The sequence below is a fragment of the Gossypium raimondii genome, chromosome 6 (assembly GCF_025698545.1).
Source record: "Gossypium raimondii isolate GPD5lz chromosome 6, ASM2569854v1, whole genome shotgun sequence".
NCBI classification, from domain to species: Eukaryota; Viridiplantae; Streptophyta; class Magnoliopsida; order Malvales; family Malvaceae; genus Gossypium; species Gossypium raimondii.
In genome coordinates, this window is record NC_068570.1 from 47,573,377 (window position 1) to 47,599,389 (window position 26,013).

At 32.2% G+C, this 26,013-nt stretch overlaps 2 protein-coding genes across 7 annotated transcripts; one reads left to right on the top strand and one right to left on the bottom strand.

Moving 5' to 3' along the window:
• Positions 1-4,935: 4,935 nt before the first annotated feature.
• On the bottom strand, positions 4,936-7,060 carry LOC105774530 (pyrophosphate--fructose 6-phosphate 1-phosphotransferase subunit alpha). Of its 6 annotated transcripts, XM_012597055.2 has the most exons (4): positions 6,899-7,043; positions 6,717-6,814; positions 5,906-6,066; positions 4,936-5,373 (listed from the first exon to the last, which is right to left on the bottom strand). In XM_012597055.2, the coding sequence occupies exons 2-4, from the start codon at positions 6,811-6,813 to the stop codon at positions 5,251-5,253; spliced, it is 381 nt and encodes a 126-aa protein (XP_012452509.1). In that variant the 5' UTR covers position 6,814; positions 6,899-7,043; the 3' UTR covers positions 4,936-5,250. The 6 variants fall into 6 exon arrangements, with proteins under 6 accessions (XP_012452509.1, XP_052488299.1, XP_012452511.1 ...); XM_052632339.1 differs by lacking the exon at positions 6,717-6,814 and having other exon boundaries at positions 5,906-6,180; positions 6,976-7,060; XM_012597057.2 differs by lacking the exon at positions 6,717-6,814 and having other exon boundaries at positions 6,899-7,056.
• Positions 7,061-22,034: 14,974 nt separating this feature from the next.
• Positions 22,035-25,687, top strand: LOC105774787 (xylulose kinase 2). The gene is made up of 4 exons (XM_012597365.2): positions 22,035-22,328; positions 22,471-22,559; positions 22,934-23,464; positions 25,368-25,687. The coding sequence occupies exons 1-3, from the start codon at positions 22,035-22,037 to the stop codon at positions 22,965-22,967; spliced, it is 417 nt and encodes a 138-aa protein (XP_012452819.1). The 3' UTR covers positions 22,968-23,464; positions 25,368-25,687.
• Positions 25,688-26,013: the final 326 nt, after the last annotated feature.

Sequence of the window (26,013 nt, forward strand, 5' to 3'; positions counted from 1 at the left end):
CTGTTACATTCGACCCTGATGAATAGCTTTTAACCCTTTTCCTAGGTCTAACTGATCACATCGTGATTGGATCCTTCCAACTCTAATACCCAGAGTGAAGGGATTTCAATAGGTAAAACTACCTCAATCCCGTAAACCAAAGAGAACAATGTTGCTCTGATAGAAATCTTGATAGATGTTCGGCAAGCAAGGAGGGCAAATGGTGATTTCTCATGCCAGTCCTTGTAAGTCTCAGTCATTTTTGCAATTCATTGTCTTGCAATACAGTGACAAACCGTGGTGTCTGATTTTGAATTGATTACAGCTCTCAGCTATCACGTTATCATTCAAGTTCAATGCATTTTTCAATACCATCGGCATATGATGACATTGACGCATGCAGTAGCCTCTATCCATCTGATGAAGTAATTAATGATCTCAATAGTGAAGCAATGCCCATTAGAAGTCTTTGATAATGGTGATGCCCATGCCCCATTTTGCTCAAAATTTGAGTCGCCCTTTTCGGCTTTTCAACTCAAAACCACCTTTGGTCACAAAGCGCCCTTTGCAGGTTTTTGCCTTGGCCTCTCCTTTTCTTTTTCCTTTTTTCCTTTTTTCCTTCTCTCTTTTTTCATTTTCATTTTGACTTTGATTTTAATTTTGATTTTTCTTATTTTTTGTTTTTGATTTTGATTTTGATTTTTTTTGGATTAGATCTGAACCCATAGGATTAGGCAAGTCCTTGTTATCCCTTTTGACCAAAACCAATATTTTTTCTTGATAAAGTTTCACACATAAGATCTCTCACTTTCATCTTGTATGCGAAAAACCTTCTTTGGTATCATATTTCTTTCATAGAGCCTTTTGGGGCGCAACTATGACAGAAATAATAATAATAATAATAATAATAATAATAATAATAATAATAATAATAATAATAATAACAATAACAATAATAATAATAATAATAATAATAATAATAATAATAATAATAATAATAATAATAATAATAATAATAATAACAATAACAATAATAATAATAATAATAATAATAATAATAATAATAAAAGGCTAATAATAAAAATATTAATAAACTAATATTAAACAAATCAATAGAAAACAAATAAAAAGGATTAAATTAAAATCAAAACAGAACCGGAAGGAGAAAACGAAAATAAATCAAAATGGAGGGGGAAATCGTGATGCGCGAATAATATGAGGACTGAATGGGAAATATTCCCTTCCCCCAAAACGCAGCGTCTTTAGCGTGGATTAAAATAAGATTGAAGCACGCTTGAAAAGCGGAGGGACTAGGGTTGTAAATAACCCGTTAATCAAAACACGCGGATCCCCCATGGAGCGGGTCATGTCGCGCACGGATCTGGGTCAATGCGGCGCCGTTTTGGAGCCACTGATCAAACTCCAAATGGCGTCGTTTCGTACATCACGTAAGGGCCAAAAATAAAACGCTAAACTGGTAGGCACTGCTTCATTTTTCAAAACGAAAAGAAAAAAAATAAAATAAAAGAAAAATAAAATAAAAAAACAAGAACCCAAATGCTCTCCTCTCTGCGCCGCTTCAACACCGAAAGCCCCCTTCGCCTATTCAATCTTGGCCCGAACGGAGGAGGGATTCGGCGACGCATCGATCCAGGTAAGGTTTCTGAACCCTCTTTCTCTTTTTTATTTTTATATATATATTCTTATATATATGATTAATAGCAGAACAGAGAAAGAAAGAAAAACTATCGGAAAAAGAACAGAATAGTAAAGAGAAGAAAACCTTCTTTTCAAAATTTTTTGTATTGATTCCGTGTGTATTTTTTTTCATTTCTCTTGTATTCAATCTCTAAAAAAAATCCCCCGTTTACAGATTTCGTTGGGTCTTTTTATAGCTGAATAATAAAAAAATGCAAACGAAATAACAAAAATACAATTTTTCTTTGTCTCTGCTGCGTTTGTTTGTTTGCGCGTAGGTACGGTCGTACGGGGGCGCGGTGATGTGGAGGCTTGGATGAGGCTGGGTACGTGGCTAGCGGCGGCTGAGGCAGATAGTTGTTTTAGGGTTTTATTTTGAAAATGTTTTAGGGCTAGGTATGTGGGTCAATGGTTTGGGCCTTATTGGGCTGATTGGTTATTGTAAATGGACTGCTATTGGACTGTTGTTAATTTTTTTGATTTGGTTTATATATTTGTGCTTCTGGGCCTGGGCAAATTGGGTCTATTACAAGGGGTATTACAATTAGATTCATTTGAAGGGAGTTGTTGATTCATCTGGTTTCCAAGGCTCCGTAGGATTTTTACATGCCACTTTCCATCTTTTCCATCTATCTTGTTTCGTTTCTTTGCTGCTATGTTTTGTTCTTGTTTAATTGTTTCTAATCTTTAATTTGGATTCGTTGTTCTTTTTTTTTTTTTATCTTTTAGTACTTGTTTTAATTATTGCCTTTTTTTAATTCTTAGATCTGACTTGTATTTGATTGCGTTTCAGATTGTGTCAAAATACTTAAAATACTTAAAATTACATCTAAAATTTAGAATAAATAAATAATGAAATACTAAGACCTAATAAATACAATATTTGAATCATATATAATAAAAATTAAGCTTGAAAATTGAATATGATTTAAACTCAAATTAAAACCCGAAACTCTTATTTTCGTAATAATCTTGTCTAGAAATTTTGCTCGCACAATCTTCACTAAAATAGTTATAACTTGAGTTCACGAAATCGGAATCGAGTGATCCAAAGTGCATTCTGAAGCTAAGACATCTCAACCCAAAAATGCCTAGATCTCATACAAAAAGTTATCACAAGTCGACTAATTTTCTAAATTTAAAAATTGGTAGCTTCGGTGAATGGTATTTAATAAATTTCACTCCATTCGTACATGTATCAGTGATTGTCATAGGGAAGAGTAGAGGAGGTACCTAGTGGAGGCTGGGACTGGCTGTTTGCTGTGTTGCTTGCCAAGCTTGAGAGGTGGTTGTTGAGTGGCTTATAGAGTCTGATGTGTTTGTAGTTGGGTTGAAGGGAGTGATAGATTTTAATTTGTGACATTTTCAAGGGACTACAGTGGAAGAATGAATCATGGTTCATTCCGCACTCATTACACTAGTTGTTGATATGAGTATTCAACAATGAGAGAATAAAGAGGAGAATGTGGTGGTGATTGGAAGGTCGATTCAGTTTTGACAAATGGAAAGCCGAAGATTGAAGGAGGAGGATATGAGAAGGAATAAGGAATGAGATGGTTGGGGAATACTTAGGTTTGCTTAGTGAGGAAGAATGATCATTTGCTTTTATGCTCCAAGGTATATATAAAAGAGGTTTCCCTTCTTTGGTAGTGCCCTGTCACTGACAATACGGACGGTAGGCCTGCTTATGTGGTTGGCAATGTGGCAGGTCGATTACATGTTAATTGTCGTTATGCATGGTACTATGTGATCTTTCTTTGACATTCTCCTTGCTGATGCTATACGAGGTTGTTACGCTTTAGTGATCCCTTAATGATCCCCCCTTAAAAGGTCTGTAGCTGGTGGGCTATGGGGGATGGCCTCTCAACTAGCTTCAGCGAGATTTGCAGATAGTTGGTTGCAAGCAACTCTAGATGGAGAGTACAAGACAAAGGACCACTTGCAGGTCGCACCTAGTGAAGGTCCTCATCTAGGTTCTTGCCAAGTAGTCCATCATTTTGCCACATGTCATTGTTGTAGTAAGGATATAGCAATTAGGATGGTGTGGAAATATGAAAATACGCTTTGTGGAGTACAGGTCTAGCAATGTACTTTATATATAGGATTATGGTAAAAAGATAATATGGTTTGTGGTAAAGACAAGAACTAGCGATTAGTGAAGCATTGAAAAAAAAAGGAAAGGATGACCCTAAAAAGGACGTATAAAAGGACATTTTAGCTACTCCATAGCTTTAAGGAGCAGTGGGGTAAAATGTTTTGAACTTGAAGATGAAGGGTGTCCCATGTGAATGTTGGTTCAATTATAGGATGCTACCAATATAAGATGGTTGTACACTTGTAGGATATTCTTTAGATGAAAACTACCACATCCAAATCTCACTTTGCCGCATGTGCTTGGGGTTTGGTTCAAAGTCTTTTGGTCTTTCTTTGTGTTTAGTGCAGTCAGTTATTCAGATGCATGTCCTAAAAGTTGCAAAAGCTATAAATCCTTCCAAAAAACACTTGGCTCACCTTTCTAGGCGGGGTGGCCTGATTATATACCATATCATATGCCTCCAAAATTGGAGCAGAGGGACCCCTTTAGCTTTGGCATCTCTCCTCCATCTGAATTTTGGAGTGATGGCCCCTCTTTTCAATTTCCCTTTTTCTTCTTGGCAAAAGAACCTTTCCTCTATTACTCTCTCAGTGACTTTTAGATTCCATTAGACATTAGCTAGACATTAGCTACATGGCTCATAAATCTGATTGCTATTACTCCCTATTGGTCCCACAGTGATAGACTAGTTTTTGGTAGAACAAAACATCTTAGGATTTGGTTGGAAAAATGAGCAATTTACTAGTTCAATCCATTCCAAGAATTAAAACTATGTTACTATCCTTTGTACCGTTATAAGGGAAGCTCCCCCATCTACACCCCACCAAGAGAAAATATGAGCCAATTGGCTGCTTGAGTTAATTTGACTTATTAAGTTCAGTATTTATGATAATTTATTTCATTTGAAATGGTTGATATAATTAAATTTAACTTAAAAAAATATGAAAATAATGTAGTAGACATGATTGTCACAATAACACATATTTATAATATTCATGTTTAAGATTTTGGGACATATAATGATTGTGTTATTTTTAATTTTGCCTAGTTGACAGAAAAATACAAGATAAAACATTGATACACGAATTTTCAAATCTAAAGAATGCGTTGCTTCAAGGTTGACACAAGACAAGTTAGTATATTGTTTTCAGTAATCCAGATAATTGAACAATAATCATCAAACTATATTTCTGACGCTTGCAATACATAATGTCGTGTGCTGTCAACTTACAGGTATTGAGCATTCCCACGTTCTTGAATGAAGCTAACCATCTTTGAACAAATCTTTGCTTCTTAGATAAATTCTAACGTAAAAGCTGGTCCAGACAACTAGGTGACTACAAATGGTGGAACATAAAAGTTTAATACTGAGATACAGACATGAAATTTTGCAACGTGCATTTTCTTCTAAAGGAAATGCCAGTAGCAGATTCATCCTTGGTGTACAACAAGATCATGGTGTTCGAGTTAATTCTTGTTCACAGTGAGGAACGGTGTTTTGGATATGACATGAAAGCAAGTATGCCTACTAGCGAGGACATGGAATTCAATGCCACCTTTAACACTTCTTCTGAACAACCTGGTTTAATCATTATCTTCACCTGCAACATACCAAGCTCTAGGTTAACCTCAGGGTTAGACTTATTTAAAAGTTGTAGAAGGTTTTTAATTTACACAATTTGATTCACAAGAAACAAAACTAGATTTGCCCCAATATTAAAAATATACGTACATAATGCCCATCCTGTGAAAACCAGATCATTGAGTCAAATTTTGATATAAAATACGGACTGTGATAGATCCAAGAAATTAAGCCTTCTCAATGAACAGAAATGTACCGGTTGAGTTCAAAGAGCCTGAATCAGCAAGGATGTGAACCCATTAACTCAAAACTTTATAGTAAACATATTTCCAAGCTGAAAATGTTCATATCTGAACTAAAGAAGGCAGTAATCTAATCAACGTGGATACTGCTACACTAATCTTCTTTCTGCCCGTCAATAAAAGGAATTCATGTTTGCTAGCCACAAAATTACCAACAATACACAATCCAAGAACTAACAGAATTTCACATGCCAAAACTTTTAAAAGATGAAAAAGAGAAGGGGTTAGTGGGAATAAGTATATATATACCATTTGAAGGTAATCCTGAAATTCCTTTATCTTTCTAATGTGATCTTCATCCTCTCTGTGCGTATCCATAAGCTCCATACTGGAATCTGGTTCCTCCAACAATGTGGTTCCTGCTTCTCGATAGAGCTCATCCATTACATTGTTTATGTTATCTGATTCTTCTGTTTGCTCCCAAGATAGACAATTGTCATAGGCATCAGTATATTGGATTATCTTATGGATTGTGTCAAAAGACAGAGAGCTATTGCCACCAAACTTCATATGCTTGTTATTGACTAGGAATAAGAAGAAATGAAAAAGAAATGAATAAAAACTGAAGAAACAAGGAAAGAAGATTTTGAACGAGTTATGCAGGAGTAAGACCATACTCCATAGTCTCAAACAAAGGGCTCAGTGACAGGGATGTTTATGTCTATCTCAAGCAAATTTGACTTTGTTTTGCTTGAGAACCACAGAAAAACGTTTTTCATTGTAATATGAAGGACAATAAAAACCGGTCTTTTTAAAGCTTAGCAAATTGTGTAGCTGAAGGATTTATTACACAACAAAGGAATCTCTCTGTTATTGTGTAGCCTAAGGATTATGTACCAGAGATGGCTATTCAAATCTCCCATATCACAAAAAGTTCCTCCAACCACGCTAAAACTCTCCTTAGCATCTAGAACATCATTAGTGTGCAAAGCAATATACAATTTAACTAGTAAAATTTTACAAGTCACCATGAAATCCTCAGATTCTAGCATAAAATAATTTTATTTAATCATACTCAAGATAGACTAACTTGGTATCAGAAAACAAATCATTCAAATACCTTGAATACAAAAAATAATAATAATAAAGTAGCATGATTTATAATCCAGCCAGATAAAGTAGGAAAATGCATTGGGGTTCTTTCTTCTTTGCGGCATTCTGCCAATGGGAGTAAGTTTTCAGATAAATATTACCAGTTAAAATTGAAAAAAATTTAAGCCAAATGAAAATGTAACAGCTTACTAGAAGAACCAAGCGTATCAAGCGAATCCATTCTCGTCTAAAAAAGAAAAAAGATTGTTTGAATTGGACAATCCTACCTGCCCTTCAGCTCCATAGCAGTTTACTTACTTTTCATATTTTTGTCAGCCTAGCAGTTTACTTACTTTTCATATTTTTGTCAGCCTATCTCCATGAAACATGCGCAAGTTACAAGTTTACCCCCTGATTTAAAATGATTTAACATAGGCTAGGCCCAAGAAAATTGCAATTCGAGAGTCGAGATTTTATTGGTCTTCCTTTGAAAGCCCTCTTTCTTTTCCTTTTTCCCCTTATCCATTTTAACCGAGAGATAGTTTGATCAAATCTATATTGACATAAAAAGTAAAATTTTGAGTCATTAAATATTGAATGCAGTGCTAAGACACATTGTATTTTCAATAAAAGAACGGGGTTCGAATCTTGAAAATAATATTATTGAGAAAGACAATCCTGAATCCCAAACATAAAAGTACCAAAGAGAGTAAATTTTGAAGCTTTAAAAAATTTAGAATTCAAGAAAACATGAGTTGAATAAGATTTAAACTTAAAACACCCAAACTTTTAACTTAGGGTCTGTTTGATTGACGGAAATGATTTTCTGGAAAATCATTTCCTACTTTTCCGGTCTTTGTTTGGCGGAAAAGGTTTTCCATTTGGAAAATCAACTCCAAAACACGGGTAAAATGCCTTACAATTTAAGGAAAATGTCTTCTCCTTTCAATTTTCGTAAGACGTTTTACTGGCTTTCCTCTCTATCGATTTTTTCGGTCCCTCCTTCTTCATTCCTTCATTTCTGTTAGAAAACTTCATTCTCATCTTTTTCCAGTAATCCCCCACTCTCCTCCTTCATTCATTCATTCCTCTCTGTCGATTACCAATGTGGTTTTCTGTGGGCTCGAACTCGTATTGGAACCTGGATGAATGGATATCGCAGCTGCTGGAGTGCAAGCCTTTATCGGAGCAGTAGGTAACGGATCTGTTTCAAATTTCTTCATTTGCGGTTTGATCCATTTTTTGTTTAGTATTTTCTCTGTATGGGGTCAGATCCATTTTTTTCCACCGATCCATTTCTGTTTAGGAAGAAAATTTCTTCATTTTGACATGTGCTGTCTTGGTTTTGTTATTTTATAGTAATAAATTACAAGACATGGACTGAAATTGATTTTCCTCTTACACCATTTTCAAATGCCTAATATCCTTCTGTCTGAATTTCTCTTTTCAAATGTAGGTGTTTTTGTGGTTTTTCTTTACCCCACACATATAGATACGAGATTATGATCCTTCAAATCCTTCAAATTGTAAGTAAAAACGAAACAGTGATAAGATCTTTGTTGAATTATGTTTTTGTTCCACTTGCTTTCACTGATATTGATTCGTTTGTTTGTTCGTTTGTTTGAAAATGTGTTGCTTGTTTTCACTGATATTGATCCATTTTGTTCGTTCATTTTCTCGTATGCTAACCATATTCAATTGACTAAAGAATTGGTTTTTGAGACTAGAAATTAATAGCCTCAAAATGTTCTTAGAGGATAGAAATTAATAGCCTGAATAATAGAACGCTCTCTGTTAAAGAGCGAGGTGTTGTAATTTGAGTTTTACTGAGATTTCTTTGCATATTTCCATCAACTTCATGTAAAAACGAAAAGGTTTCATCAATTTAATCTAAAACTACTCCTCTACCATCTATATTTCAACAGATATATATTGACATACTAATTAGTTTATTTAGCATAGGAGATTTGCAAGGAAGTTGATATTTATTGACATACTAACTAATAACACACTAAAAAAGAGAGTCAAGAAGCTTGATCAACAGGAGAAGGGAAGGGAAGAAAGAAACTTAGTGCAGTCTTTGTAGTCTCAAGTAACACGACTACCTTCCTTTCCTCATAAACAAATTCTTGGCATATCTAAGAAGTTCTCCCTTGCATCTCGATTTGAATCCGACCGTTCTTAAAGTCGATCGATGATACCTTTCATTGATTCTTACATTATTCACAACATCAGCTAGGCTTATAGTAACATAACCCAAAGATTCTGGTCATACATGTAAACAAGTATTATTATTGAATCTGAAAACATGTATTTATATTTCAAATAGACAAACAGAAAATAAGCTGTTATGCACCGTGGGATGCAGTAGCCTATCTGGAAGATGTCTTTGAGCGCTTCGATGTGAATTTTATCATTCGTGGGTGGTTCATCCACCATAAACTGAAAATCTTCTTCCCATCTCGGATCTCGCTTTTCTTTACATTTGTGTTGTCGAAATTCAAGCGAGCACAAATAAGATTCATAGTCAATAATGCATCTTGAAAATTGCCGTTTTAAATATCAACTACCAATGTTTGGTTACAATTTGAACATATATGCCTGGCATGATACATCAAATATTTCCAAGATTTTAAATGGTTGCATCAACTGCTATGACTAATGTTCTTCTTGATGTGGTTCTAATTTCTTTCTATGCTTGACCTCCGACTATACAGTTCTTGCTGTCCTAGCCTTTACCTCAGCATTTTTACTCCTGTTAGTGGCCTTGGTTGATATTTTCATAAGAGGTTAGTGTTGAGCGTCTTTGGAATGTCTTATTTCTTGATTCTGGTCCGCTAATGGCATGGCATTTGTGGTGTTATATGTTTGTGGTGTGGTTGATATATGATTTGGTATAATATGCATTTGTGGTTGTTATAAATTATTTGCAAAATGGCAGTGATGAACTGTTATATTTGGTTGATGGTAGGTAAATACATATGTGCCTATGTCATGAATTTTGGTAATTTTGGCATGATTTAGCATCCGAATGTGGACTGATTGTCAAGTGAGCAATGTATGATTAATGTATGAATTGGCATATGTGCCTTTCTCTAGTTAGCACTTATTGATCTGTTAGTATTTGTTAGTATTTGTTAGCACTTAATGATCTGTTAGTATTTGATGCTAGAGAAAAGGGGTGATGAATGTTCATTACGTATATCTAACATGTTTGACTACAAAGGAAGGTCCTTAAGTAACATCGATGCCTCTGTTTCATCAGAATGAGCTCTTTCGCTTGTGTTTCATCAGAATGTTCATTCGGTATCTGGAATTTGAGTTTGCCATCCCCACATGGCTTTTGCCAACTTCCTTTGTTCAATCTGTTTCAGTTTTTTGAGAATATTCTTAATTAAACATTTGAATGCTAAAGTTTGGTTTCAGTTAATCAGATGTTTTACGCACATTAAAAAGGTCTTGGATTGTTCTTTTCGTTGATATTGTTATAAACATTTGAATGCTTTTTCATCTGAAAATGGAGCAAACAAACTTATCTTTGGACATTTGAGATTATGGCAATTATAGCGATGCACTTAAACATGATTTATTTTTATAAAATTAATCAATTTTTATTTAAAAATTATAAAAATAGAAATAAAAAATTTATAACATTGTTCAATTTTTGTTTAAATTTGAAATAAAAAAGAAAACACACTTGATAGCAATTTATAATTTAATTTTTATATTTTAAAAAAGGCATCACCATTTTTAATAATGTTTTGCAATAAAAATAATATTTACTGTTAATGTATATTTTATAAATAATATGGATAATATTATTAATTTCTAGCACGCATTGTGGTTTCAAGCAATTTATAATTATTCAATACTTGTTTTTTAACACAATTACAAATAATTTATTTGATATTAGTTTTTTCAATTTATAACGATTAATATTGTAGCTTAATAATTGAGTATTATTATAAATAAATCATTGCAATATATGTAAAAACAATTTAAAATATAAAAATTTATTAATATATATTAATATATGTAAAAACAACTTTTCGGAAAATATTTTGAAATCATAAACAATGAGAAAATATTTTACATGATTCAATCAAACACCGAAAATATTTTCCAATAAATCATTTTACGAAAAGTAAAACACTTTCCGAAATCATTTTACGGAAAATATTTTACGGCAATCAAACGGACTCTTATTTAGTTAAGACCGAAGATAAAACTAATCTAAAATTTGAAAATAAAACCCTCAAATTTATACCTAAAAAGCAAAAAGCACATTAATGTAATTATATAATAATGATTTATTAACAATAAAAGTAATTAATAATGAATTTTATGTTAAATACTGAATTAAAATGAATTAGAAAAACTTTAGTTATGAATATTTTAAAAATATATATAATCATCATATATATAATAAATATGCAAAATTACCATTAATTCAAATATACAAAATTCAAATAAAATTTATAAATAGTATAATCATAAATTTCATGTATTCATAAATATAAGACATTATAATTTTTCATTACTTACATGTTGTAATGTTACTTGCACATTAAATTTTAAAATACGATATAGCTAGCATTACATAATATAATAATATACAATTATTATATTTATATTATAATATTATTTGTATAATATATTAACTCATATTTTATATATTAAAATTTTAGTTAAACTCAGTTATAGGAATATCTTATTAATCATGTTCATAATGTACACATACATATAATTACATTATGAAGTTCATATTCATATCATTAATCATAAATAATATATATAATATAATTTTCACTAATCATACATTATTATAACATATAACATAGTTATAGTATTTGGTAGATTGCAGTAAACTATATTGCTGTCATGATCTAATTTTCATTAATTTATATTATAATCATACACTTTCTCAAATTTCAGAAAGATGTGTAGAATCAAGCCATCAACAGAGGTTGAGACATCAACGAGTAAACCCCAAATTTGAGGAACTTGCCCGACGTACCCGAGTAAGACATCAATAAGCGTAAGTCGAACTTGCCGAAGCCGTCGGTCCTTCAAACCTAGCTCCTTATCCAATAAGGATACTATGGTGGTGATTAGGACCAAACCCGACTTTGCATAGATGTTAACCCTAATATATAGCTTATCCACACTTACAAGTATCGCCAATGTTTCTAGCTTGCTTGTAAAGAATTAATGGAGTTACTATAACACCTCCTATTCGTTCTAATATACGGTACGAATAGAAAGTGTTACTAGAGCACTTTTAAATTTAAATCAAGATTTTCTTTTAATAAACACCATTTGATAGCTTTATAAAAGTCTTAAAAATAATAAATAACATTAAAAAGAGAATAAAATGTGATTTGGAATCATTTCAGGTCATTGAATATATGATAGGACCCATTTAAATCGTAAACCAAGTGTTTAGGGCTTATCGACTTAAATTGGGCATGTTCAATTTGAGAAAAATAAGAGTTTTATCATAATTTAAAATTTTACAAATATTTTTATAAAATCCCTAATCCAAGTTTAGGACAATTATAAGACTTTATAGATGGTTTAAAATAATTTTAAAGTCGCTTAGGGGTGTTTGGGACCCAAAATGGACCCTCGAAAAGTCAAAACAGCTCAAAGCAGTGTAGTGCCATAAATTTGGGGCACTTGTTATAGCACAAGTCCCCAATTGTTGCGATAGAAGTCCCTAGAATTGTTGCAAATTGCTCCCTATTGAATGTAATTAAAAATTTGATTTCAGATCGAAAATCAAATTAACTAGTCATCGCAATTTTACTAAATAAGAAAATTAAATTTATTTACTCATATATTCTAATACAATAAAGTGGTCATGACTTAGACGAAATTAGCATTGAGTTGAAAAAATTAATTTAATTGGATTAATTATTTTTTATTAATTAAATAAATAATATTTAGGGAATAGAAAAGCTAGTTATTAGATTGGATAATTATATGAAATTGTTTGAAATTTAATTTAAAATGGGATTCGACATATAATTGAACCCACATAAAGGACCCAAAGAGCCCATTTTTTGAACAGGTGGGTGGCACACATAGGGAGTATGTCCTATGCTTGTTGCTCGCCCTTGTTGGAGGTTCTACTAGAAGCCCAGTTTTTCAATAAAATATTATTTTCCCTCTCCTCCTATTCTAGTATAACTCTTGTAATATTTCCCCATATAAAGAGACTAAGGGTGTAACATCCCTTGCCCAACCCGATCACTATGTCCAAGTTACAAGATGTCACATTCGTTGCCGGAGCAACTACAATTGATTTCTACACAATATAACCATTCCAACATGCTAACAAGTGTAAAATACATTCACCAGTATTGTACAATCGTTTACGGGTCTTATACGAGCTTACAAAAGTTCTTTTCATAACCCAAGACCATCGGAGGACTAAACTAGAAAGCTTCAAAATATTACAAGTTGGAGTCATGACTTCAGTGGTGCGATGTTGCAACCTCCAAAACAATAGGTTGCCGTCACAACTCGAGGACTAAAATAAAAAGTTTCTAAACTTCACCGAGTTGGTGTCGCGACATTAGGGGTACAATGTCGCGAGATAGAAGGTTAGTGTTGCGACATCCATGGGGCTGTGTTATGGCCTTGAGAACAATCTACTAGAAGTTGATATCCTTTTTTTATCTAGTGTCGCGAAATCTATGTGGTGGTGTCACGACTCTATAAGCAGAATACAATAATTTCAATCCCTTTTGGATTCAACCTATGATCTCACATAAGATGCAAATTTGGAGCTTTAATGACCATCATCACAATGAAACTTCATGCCAATTTCATAAATTCATAATTTCATGCTAATTTATACCAAATAAAGCATATGAACATTTGAAATCATGTATTTAATAGGGCACCAAACACATGATCCACATCTAGGCATATCCAAAGACCTTAATCAATCTTAATATACCAAGTTACTTCACTTTGCAAGATTTAACATATAAGGCATATGCAAGCTTGAAATCATGAAACCAAATGGCATCACACATTATCAAAACTAAACATAAACTAGGCCGTATACCAAGCTTAACATGCAATTAAACGTTAGCCATATTTACAACATTGGCATTAACAATTGGAAATGACCATTTACAAAATAAGGAACCTATATACATGCCACAATATTGCAAGTCAAAATGAACATAATTCTATCGTCTTGTTGATTATCTATTATCCGCACTGATTTAGCTTGGTTTTACAAGTTGGGGATCTACATGTAGGAAAAACAATGGTAGGTAAGAATTTAATGCTTAGTAAGCTCAAATGGAATTTACAACACTTGCCTTGCTCATAGGTGAGCATGTTACTACCAAAGATTAGACACACATTTGGCTAGAACATATCACAAAATGCCACCACAAAGTGATCATAATATGCATAGGTACACATAAGTGTTAGGCATTATAACATATCCAAAACTTCACTAATTCATACCAAACTATATAAGATCATTACAATTTCATATACAACCATCAACCTACCAATTCATGCCATTTCAATTTGAGTCACATATCATTATAACATATCAAATTCGATTCATTTCTTTTTTTTCCAATTTTAAGATCCGCTTTAAATATTTTGCCCAATGGAACCCTAGTAAAATGGACTTGGACAAGCGGGTGAACTGCACCACACTAAGATAGCTAGTATAAGCATAAACTACACCACACTAAGGCACCAAAGTGCAAGCTCGTAAGCCTAAAATGTTTAAACATACTCAAATACATCCTTCCACCACACTAAGATCTCCGATGAGACAATGAATAGTCGATGATCCACAACAGATGTTGGATCCCAAAATAACCTTTCATAATCTTCATATCACAAACTATCCTATACGCAAGCGCGAATATGACCCTATTGGCATGACAATTGTGTTCTAGTCATTTATTAAGTTCACATGGGCATAAATTATTCATATTATATATACATAACTTGCAACTGTCACATATCATTTTTTTAATCCTGTCGATTGAATCTGAACATGAATTATATAGAAAGTAATGATTTTTACCATTCTTCTAGTTACAAGAAATAGACATAATATCAACCAATTATCTCATTTAATTTCAAATTCAATCTCGTTATTAGCCAAGTATGCCAATTTCCACCAACATTTCAATTTGTGTTCAAATATAAATAAAAATTGAAATAACACAAGAAAACCTATTAAACAAGGAAGGGTAATAAGTTCCATAAGAACTTACCCTTTTGAAACACAAAACAAGTAGATTTCTCAGGGCCTATTCTGCAATTTTAGTTTTTCCTCTATTAGCTCCACTTGTGCCAATTTTCGATTCTAAACAATTATATATATACCAATCAATATCATATGTTAACACACAATAGCCAATGGCTCGCAAAAACAATACCATGAAATGCATTATTCAAATTAATCCCTATTTTATTATACACATATGTTTCATTTTATTCAATTTAGTCCCTAAACTGGTGATAATCATAACTTTTGATTCCAAGCTTTGAATTAAAATCTGATTTCACATATTTTCATTATGGGCCCTATATTTTCTATTCCTAGCATAATTTCATGATAGATTTCACATTTATTCAATTTGGTCCATAATGTGACAAATCTAATAACTAAGCTTAATGAACTTTGCAATATAGTCTTTTCATAATCTAAGCTCAATATCTATAAATTCCAAGCCTAATTTATCAATTTATCAACAAAAAAAGCTTGCTAAAATTTTAACAATTAATCAATTTGGTACATGGGCTAGCTAAATCAATATCCCGTGATCATAAATTTATAAAAATTACAAGAGAAAAACTTGTCTTTCTTGCCCAATTTAATGGTTGAATGGTATAAGGGTTTGAAAGCTTTTCTTCCTTAATGTTATTTCTTCTTGGATGACATGTATGAAATGGAAAAGATGACCTTATCATCTCCACTAACTTTAACTTATATACTTTGATTAAGACTTAATTAATTTAATTTAATTAACTTAATCATAGTTTAATTAACTTAACTAGTTATTTATCTCACTTAGTGGAAATGACATCATCATCCACTGTCTCTCATTTAAAAAGGTTTAATTTCCATTTCGTCCCTTTGGTTAATTTCTATTCAAGTCCTCAAGTCTTTTGTTAATTAAAGCTCAATAGTGATTGAACTTTTACAATTTAGTCCCTAAGTTTTAATTAAGCATTTTATCGATGAAGTTACTTGACCATTCTTTAGCATATTTTCATATTAACTCAATAAATATTCCTATTTTATCTTTACATACTTAGCTTACGAAAATGGGGTTTCGAAATCGCATTTTTTGATACCACTGAAATTGGGCCTTTACAAAAGGCTCCAAAAAATCATAAGGAAAATATACAAGGATGCTCTATTGAATTTTAGTGGAAAATGTATTTGAGATCAAAGAAATTCTATTATTTGTGATATTATAATTACAAACTCCTTGGCGGTTATAATTCAAATTTATCAGCTTGAATTTTTAGTTTTGAATTTTTTCTTAGAAAAAAGTTAGATTTTCCCTACTAGAATGTCTCGTTTTTCGTGCTATGTCTAGTTCTTGAAAAGAGCCCACTCTCTCAGCATTTGATGGTTTGAGAATAGTAAAGAAGATCATTCGATTGGAAGTTAGATAAATTTGGTAAATCCAAGATTCAACAAATCTCCCTAACTCAAAAACATATATACTAAATTTGGTAAATTTTATTGCTATAGATAAATTTCTAGTTTTAGGAAAAATTTTAAAATTCTGTTGTGCCACAAAATTATTTTTCATTATAATTTTTTTCAATAGGGAGATGGTTCAGTGGCATCCTAAATGCCAAAAGAGTAAAGAAAAAACTTAGCAAGTACGACCTTGGGGCTAATATGGGAAGAATTCATAAGAAAAATGAAAATTTTCAAGGAATCATAGATAAAATGAATAATAAGCTTGCACTTTGAAAAACTAATTACCTTTCACCAAGAGGGGGGACTACATTTACTAAATCTACCCTTGCTTTCCTGCGCCCTTATTTGTTCTCTACTTTCAATGCCTCAACATACATTTGTGACAAAATTAAAAGAAACATCATATCCTTCTGGAAGTACCACAATGTGGGGAAAAGGAAAATATACCTCTACAATTGGGACAAGATTTGTTCTCGTACCCTGTGAGGAGAATTAGGCACAAGGCAAGCAAAATTAATGAATAAAGTCTTCCTCTCTGAGCAAGTTTGGAGAATTATAAACTCGCAAAATTCTCTTGTTGCTTGCGTTTTCAAAGCAAAGTAATGTAAGTCTAATTCTTTTTGTGGTTGTTAAGGTTAATCTTTCTGACTTATGGATTTAAAAAGTATCTTGCTTGGGAGGGACATTTGTAATCAAGGGAAGGATGCCCATATTTGGAATGGGAATGATTGTTGGATTAACATCACTCCTAATATGCTTTATTCGGATATTGTCAAAACTTATTGTTCCTCCTTCCAAGTGCATTCATGCTATGACTTTAATAATAGAAGTTGGGAAGTTCTCGATTGTCTGAAACACATAGTGAAGGAGTTAATAACCTTTTAACCAAACCCTTCTCAATCTTATGAGGTAAGGATAGGTTGGTATGGAAAGACAAACCTAGTAGGAACTTCTCTATTAAAGGGGTCTACCATTCCATTTGGAAATCCAATCATCATAATAATCTAGCTCGAGTGAATAGTTTCAAAAACTGGAAAGCCCTCTCAAAGTTCTGTCTTCCTTTTAAGCTAATCCTATTTTTATGGAAAATCTGCAATAATGGGTTGTCGATTAGGGAAGTCCTTGTAAGAAGAAATGTACTTTCTAATAGCTTTTGTCCCCTGGTCAAATGGTTATTAAACTTTGGAGCAACTTTTCATTTAATGTGATTTCACTAAGGGCCAGTTCTTCATTGCTTTTGAAAAGTGCTGTGGAAAAGTGCTGTTGAAAAGTGGTTTTGAAAATTTTTAGTGTTTGGTATTGCTGTCAAAAAGTGCTTTTGAAGAATAAAATGTCCATTTTAGACATGATATTATAAAATAACAAATATGTATTTAAATAATGTTCAAATTAGTTAATATTATGATATTTTAGCAAAAATATTAAAAATAATTTATTATAACTTATTGTTAATATTTTAATATATAATATTAATTTTAAATATTTCTAAGTAATTAATATTAATTATTTATTAAATTTAATTAGAATATATAAACTATATTTTAATATTTAAATATAATAATTAAATATTTGTAATTAGATATTGACACAATTGTATTATTATAAAATTATTTTTATTTTTAATTAATGCTTTTAACACATTTGTATTATTTTATTTTAAAATGTATTTGAATATATAACTCATATTAGATATTAGCATAACATAGAAAACATAAACCTAACAAATTAAAATATTACATATATTTGGATTAAAGTTTTAAAAAGGGATAATATTTATGTACCAAATATAAATACTAAAAATTTTACAATAGAATTTACAATTTAAAGTGAATTCATTAAACTAGAAGCTATAGCATCTCTTGTTAATTCCATTTCAAAACCACTTGAGTTGTTTGATTCACCGTCATCATCACCGTCATCGTCGTCGTCGTCATCATCATCACTTTCTTGACCATGCCCATTTTCTGAATCAATAATATTCTCATATGCCTAGTTGATATCTTCGTATTCCATAAAATCTGCATCATTTAGACCGACATGTTTTTGGATAAAATTGTGTATCGTCATTGTAGCAAAAATGATCATCGTTTGCTTTTCAAAACTATAACTTGGCATATCCCTTAAAATGACCCATTTTTTTTTCAAAATACCAAAAGTTCGTTCAATCACACTATGTAATGATGAATGTGAATGATTGAATATCTCTTCTTTACCAGATACTGGTCTACCTCTACGAAAGTCAGGTAAATGATATCGTTGACCTCTATATGGTCCAAGATAACCTTTCATTTGAGGATATCCAGAATCAATAAGATAATATTTTCCTACAAGTCATAATATAACAAACAATTAATTCAAGCATTTTTTTTTATAAAAATTATCAATTAAAGAACTTATACTTTATTATTTAAAAAATCACATATAAATAAAATATCTAACCATTTGGTGGGTGCGGAACTTTGTATTTTGGATCTCGAATTGCATCAAGAAATATTCTAGTGTCATGTACCGATCTTTCCCATCCAGCCATGAAAAAGGTGAAACACATATTAAAATCACATACTGCCAATTTCTTCCAATATAGGGAATTTGTTCATTTTGTGGAGGAATAGCGGCAATGTGAGTACCATCAATTGCACCTATGCAATCCTGAACAAATAATCATATTACTCTCGTGCATATTTTTAGTCGACCAAATATTTTAAAATATAATAATATAAAATTATATTTTAACCTTAAAATTCGACATATATCTAGAATCATTACTTATTTATTCGGGTATTGAGCTAAAAAAAGGATCTTCGGGTGCAATTAGATTAGTGGCCATCCTTGAAACTTTCTCAAGCACAATTGCAAAGTGTCGACTTATTGTTGATCCTGACCTTTGAAATCTTTCTCGACATTGGGATACTTTTGCACCGATGCCCAAGATGTATAAAAAAATTTCTAACATTTCACTAGAAGATATGTTTCTTGAAGTTTGCAAGTCGTATCATGTCTCTAAAACTCTCAACAAACTTGCAAATACCATTTTAGACATCCTAAAATTAATCATACAACGTGATTTATGACCGTCAAGAATCTCTCTGATCCATGTCTCACCTGACTGTTTAGAATCCATGCATGGTTGCCTCAATATATACTTCCCGTAATATAATTGCACAGAAGAAGATGCAACAACAAATAATCGGTTAAAACATTCCATGCGTTGTAAAATCTCTTTCTTTTCCCTTTCATCATCACTTTCATCACCGCTGTAATCCTCAACTATACTCATCACCTGTGAATAAATTTTATATCCAAAATCATATATAAACAACTATTGATAAAACTAATTTAGTATAAATAAGTAGAACATAAATTCAATATCCAAAAACCAAACATAAACAACTATTAATAAAACTAGATTACACATAAATAAGTAGAATATAAATTCAATATCCAAAAACCAAACATAAACAGCCATTGATAAAACTATATTACACATAAATAAGTATAACATAAATTCAATATCCAAAAACCAAACATAAATAACTATTGATAAAACTAGTTTAGCATTCTTGTTTAGTCACATAATAGATATATCTGAACCCTAGAAGATCAGAAAATTTTCAACTATCCTCCATTTCTGTCTTAAGCCACAAAGCTCTAATCTTGGGATTAATTGATAAAAACATAATTCACTTGTCCTTATTGAGAAATAATTTAAGTGTGAAAAAGTATCGCGGACGAGCTTCTGGAACTTCTTCCGACATGCTGTCAAGCATTTTTACTGCTTGTGGAATACCATATGGATCTATAACAAGAGTCAAACTAGATGTGGCTTGACTCATATTGTCAGCTGCATTGTATAATTTGTCTATTTGACTGGACAATCTTGCAGTCCCTCCAATTTGCTTTGAGGATTTCTTTCTTCTAGTTTTAAAATGTGGACTTGATATCTCAGGGTTTTTTCTTTGTTGACCGTTTCCATCAATTTGAACATCATTTGAAATGTGAACATCATTTAAAATGTGAACATCATTTCTCATATTTTCTTCTTCGTTCTCTTCAGGTATTTCGTTGTTAACATCCTCAAAAAAATCACTACGAAGTGTACCGGAAGAAGGTGCCCATTCTTTATCACCTGTTGCAACTATCCCCAAGAACATTTGGTCCAACTTCCCTTCGAATTCAGGATCAACGTCTGATGTTCTAAATTTTTGAGCTTCAGGCACAACCTACATATAAAATGATAGTTTAATAACAGTAATTATCAATAACCTCATTAATAAGATAAAAAACAAAAAATATTCAAAATTATTAATGTACCTGTAGCCTACTCTCCCACCAATCATCCGATGCATCAACAGTTTTTTTAGAGGATTTCACCCTAAACCAGTATCTTTTCCTTTAAGTTTCTTCCAAGCTTTTCATTCTTTTTTTAGGGCATCCCACCTATTTTTAAGTTGTTTATGTGAAAAACCCTTACCCGTTTCTTTCTCAAATTTGGTCATTATTTTTAACCATCCATCTTTTGTGAAATGAGTACCAGGCTTATTGCCTTTCAATATCTCTTTAATAAAAATATCACAAAATATTTCTGTCAATCTCTTATCCCACATTGCTTTCACTTTTTCACCACTAACTTTAACCGCCGAAGTACTCATCTATTGTGTATAGGAACAAATTCGTTTCAGCCAGTAAAGCAATCAAGAAAATCAAATGCCACATAAGTATATTTGTTTACATGTGTATCAAAATATTAACTGCATCCAACTATTCAGAATCCAAGGCAGAAGCAATGAAAGAAATGTAATAAGCTCAAAAACCTGGGATTTACTTTGTCAAGTCCAAGAACCAATGGTAGGTAAAGATTTTGCTCTTTTGAAGTCAAGTAGTTTATTGTAGGTGAAAAGAATCTGCAACAGAACACAAAATACCATATTACTCTATTAAATTGATTCAAATAAGATTCACAAATGAAACCTTAGAACCAAAGACAGAACTGCAGGAGCAAAGTTGTCACTTGAATCACAAAAAGGTCTAGGGGAAAGAAATTAAGCCAAATCAATCATTCACAAAAGATATTGTACTAACTACTGATTTTATCAATAAATTCACTCAAAAATCCATTCTCATCCATAGAATAAATAATTTATAATTGAAAAAACCTAAAGTGTACTTGGAGACAAATGCAACTACTGATATTTATGGAAAATTGGAAAAGTCAAATAAATAAATCAAATGAGTTCACTCATATATACTAATTTATATAGTACATTTATGTCATGAAATCAATTGGTAGAAAGAAAACAAAGCAGGGCAGTGCATGGAAACAACTTAAGGATAAAGCATAAAACAAAAGCATACTGTGATTTACAGTATTTCATTCAATCATTTTGCGTTCATTATGATATTAGTTTTAATAGCTAACACATTACAGAAAACAAAAGCATAAAAAATCAGCAGTGTAACAACAAACGAGAGGCATAATGAATGACTTATCAATCAACAGCATTTTCTTGTGATTTATAGGCATTTTAATGTAGGAAGAGTAACTCCTTGGTATGTTAAGACAATAGTAAGCATATAAGACACTAACTCCTGTAAGCCTATAAAGCCTATAAGCAACCGAATGAATCACCAATATGGATGGACTGCAACACAACTGCTCAGTGTAGAGAAATAAAGAAAGCTGTCGGTGGTGCATTGGATTTGTCTAAAATTACTGGTTCTCGTGCTTATGAGAGATATACAGGACCACAAATTCTGAAGATATTTAAGACACAACAAGAAACTTATGAGAACACTGAGAGGATCTCTCTTGTTAGCTCTTTCATGGCATGTCTATTCTCAGGGGCTTATGCTTGTATTGATACAACTGATGGTGCAGGGATGAACTTGATGCATATAAAGCAAAAGGCTTGGTCTAAAGCTGCATTGGAGGTTTGTTTTGCATGCTATCTGATTTTTTGTAGTTTATTTATCAATCTCTGAATCTTTTTCATTGATTTTTCTTATGTTAAGGTTGTTATTTTTTATGTTAATCAATGAATAATGGTATTATTGAACTTTAATTCTATTACAGGCTACAGCTCCAGGTTTGGAGGAAAAGCTTGGAAAGCTAGCTCCTGCACATGCTGTTGTTGGTTCTATTGCATCCTATTTTGTGGAGAGGTTAGTGGCATCTGTTTTGTTGGAGGTTCACTTTTATTGATATGTTACCGACATTTCAAAGGGTTAAAAATTGGTATTAAACTTTACTATTTGCATTCCCTTTTGTGATGAACAACACTCTGCATGTAGGTTATAGCATGTATGGCCTTCAAATTGTTAGGGCCTATGTATGTATACTGATAAAGTATTTGCTTAACCATGCATATAGTTGTAGGCAGTGGTTGTGTATACGAGCTCTTATATTGAATGAAGGCATATATGTTTCCCAGCATTCATTGGTATAAATTAAAATACCTTTTTTTTTCCCTTTTTTTTTGTATTTGTTCATACTTGTGCCTGTAGAGACAGGTTGAAACTCATTAATGTATTTTCAGGTATAATTTCAATAAGAATTGCTTGGTGGTTTAGTGGTCTGGAGACAATCCTAACAGTTTAGCAGGTCCATGACTCTCTTTATCTATTATTAATTGAATTCTCTATGTGACTTAGATCTCCACTACTCAAAATTTCTCTAGTTTTCTAATCAAACCCTAATGCATGTTTATAGCAGTCTCCTCTCAATACGCACTTAAAGTCTATAGTTACATTTAGTATTATTCTCTCCTTCAAATATTCAATCTATCACAGAGAAGTGAATAGAGCGTAATATGTATCGATAACCAAATTGATATGCACTCCTGGGGATCTAGCAATCAGTAAAGCAATCAGTAAACTCTAAAATAGTATTTAATCAGTAAAGCAATCAATATTTAATTTATTAAATATTCAAATATTTAGTCTATATTTCTTCTACATTTACTCTAAACACTCATAGGGATTTAGCAATCAGTAAAGCAAAGCAGAGCAAAGCAGCAGAGGCATAAAGTAGAGCAAAGCAGTAAAGAAAAAGAGACAGCAGTGACACCGTAAGTGCTATTTATGCCTCCTTATTTGATCATTGATTATCTCCATGCTTACAACGACTCAAAGAATCAATTTAAGCAACATAACCTGAATCTTTTAGTTTGTTTAAGTCCCAACCATGTCAACAAAGGTTCCTGTTTGAACTTTTAAGTGGTAGGGCCTATACTTCTCAGAGTTCATGTCTGACACTCCTCTGAAGTTTTTGAGTTTTTTTTTTGCTTTGACCATACAACTAAGCCAAAATTTTCCCTCTTTTTTTTATTCTTTTGGAAGATTTACTTTTCATGATTCTAATCACATGCATTACTGATAATAATATTTTGCTTTGTGTTTCTTTTGCTTCTTTGTTTACTGTAATCTAAAACTTTCTAAAATGATTTTAAGGAGATAGAATTTCTGTAAAATCAGTCAATTAATTTCTGTAAAATTTCTGTAAAAATCAAACAATCAGAAAACAACTAAAAACTAAAGCATAATGAATAATTAAAAAGAAGAAGAAGAAAAGAAACTCACCAGCGGAAAATGAACAAAGAACTAGAGGAAAGAACTTTGAAAGAGAAAATGTGAAAAAAATGGGTATAGATTTAGCTCCAAAGAACCAGAGGAAAGAATCTTTTTTGGGAGAAGGCAGGTTAAAAATAGAAATTATCAGCCAAAAGTGCTTTTGGCTGAAGAAAAGTTAAAATTTTCAACTTCTCCATCTACCAAAAAGTATTTTTTTAAGCTGAAAATTATTCTGAAATGGTGTCTGTTCTTCATTTCTTTTAAGAGAAAAGGACTTTTTATTGCAAAAGTCCATCTAAGAAGCAGAGGAGAACGGGGCCTTAGTCCTGCTGAAGGAGGCGACTAGTAGCGCGAGTTGAATTTTCTCCAAGATTTTAGTCATTTTCGTTCTTGTTTCATTTTTTGGTTCTTTAGTCCATCTTTCTTCTTTCATGGACAATTGGACAGTGGGGTAGGGTTATGGGATCCGTGGTCTTCTTCGAATTTCCTTGCGTTTTTGTGTTTTTTCAAAATCATTTCTAAAGTTTTAGCCAACAGAATCAAGACAGTCCTTCACTCTTGCATTAGCCCTAATCAAAGCGAGTTTGTTTCGGGTTGTATGATTCATGATAATGTCTTGATTGCTCACAAGCTTGTGCATTACTTATAGAGTTCCAAAAATAGGCCTAACAAGGGTTTGGTGATCAAACTTGACATGAGTGAAGCCTATGACAGTGTTGAGTGAGACTTCCTTGAAAATGTTATGCTTCGGATGGGTTTTGCATATGGTTGGATGAAATTGATTATGCATTGTGTCCGTTCAGTTAAATATGTTACCAAGTCCAAAATGAGTCTATCCGGGGAGATTATCCCGGAGCGTGGCCTCCGTTAAGGGGACCCTCTTTCCCCTTATCTTTTCTTTTTTTCCATGGAGACTTTATCTCGTTTGCTTTGTGATGCTCAAGCTTGTGGAAACATTCGTGGTATTAAGGTGAGTTAGAATGTCCCTAGAATTAATCACTTGTTTTTTGCTGATGACGCGTTTCTCTTTGTCATGAATAAGAACAAGGAAGTCAACATTGTTGTTAATATTCTTAGATAATCTGAGTGTGTTTTTGGGCAAAAATTTAACCTTTCTAAATCCATGGTGTGGTTTATCCCCAAAACCCCAGGGAATCAGAAGCAAATTTTTGGTGACATGCTTGGGATACAGCTGGTTGAGAATCTGGATCATTACTTTGGGCTCCTTTTTTTTATTGGCAAGAAAAAGACGTTGGCTTTTAAGCATATTCTTGATCACTTTTCTAATAGGATTAATAGTTGGTCAAAACGTTTACTTTCCTATTGTGGTAAAGAGATTTTTGTCAAATCTATCTTACAATCACTACCTACTTATGTTATGTTTGTTTTTGTTGCTCCTAGGGGAATGATGGAGGAGATGACCTCGAAAATTCATCGGTGGTGGTAGACAAGCAAGGAGAAGGGTCGTGGTTGGGCCATGCTTGTGTGGGATAATATTTGCCTTTTTAAGGGCATGATAGGAATCGGTTTTAGAGATCTGCGGCTCTTTAACCTGGATTTGATCAATCGAAAAGTTTGGAGGCTTGAAACATCCTCAAAACCCCATTGGTCGTAAATAATATGGAATAAAATTTTAGCGAAATAATGTATAAGATCAAAGAAAATGAAAGTTACAATATATCAAAAGAGAGATAAATCAAGAAGCATGACATAATGTATTAAGGAAGGGACTAAATTGTAAATATGCTAAAAGTTCTATGGCACAAGCATAAATGTAACATCTCTACAATTGATATATAATAAAAGTAGTAATAAATTGAATAATGTATAATTGATTTTTCGGTAAAATAAGAAAATGATATAAAGCGGATAAAAGAAAATATTGATGAGTATAATAATAATAATATAATAATAATATAATAATAATAATAATAATAATAATAATAATAATAATAACAATGATGATGATGATGATGATGATGATGATGATGATGATGATGATGATGATGATGATGATGATGATGATGATGAAGTAGGTTTTAGTATA

Coding starts and splice junctions, on each gene's coding strand:
- LOC105774787 (XM_012597365.2), top strand. CDS start 22,035: ATGGACTGCAACACAACTGCTCAGTGTAGAGAAATAAAGAAAGCTGTC. Junction 22,329..22,470: donor GGTCTAAAGCTGCATTGGAG/GTTTGTTTTGCA, acceptor ATTCTATTACAG/GCTACAGCTCCAGGTTTGGA. Junction 22,560..22,933: donor GCATCCTATTTTGTGGAGAG/GTTAGTGGCATC, acceptor ATGTATTTTCAG/GTATAATTTCAATAAGAATT.
- LOC105774530 (XM_052632338.1), bottom strand. CDS start 6,813: ATGCCGCAAAGAAGAAAGAACCCCAATGCATTTTCCTACTTTATCTGG. Junction 6,181..6,716: donor TATTATTTTTTGTATTCAAG/GTATTTGAATGA, acceptor TCTTATTCCTAG/TCAATAACAAGCATATGAAG. Junction 5,374..5,905: donor TTCAGGATTACCTTCAAATG/GTATATATATAC, acceptor GGTATGTTGCAG/GTGAAGATAATGATTAAACC.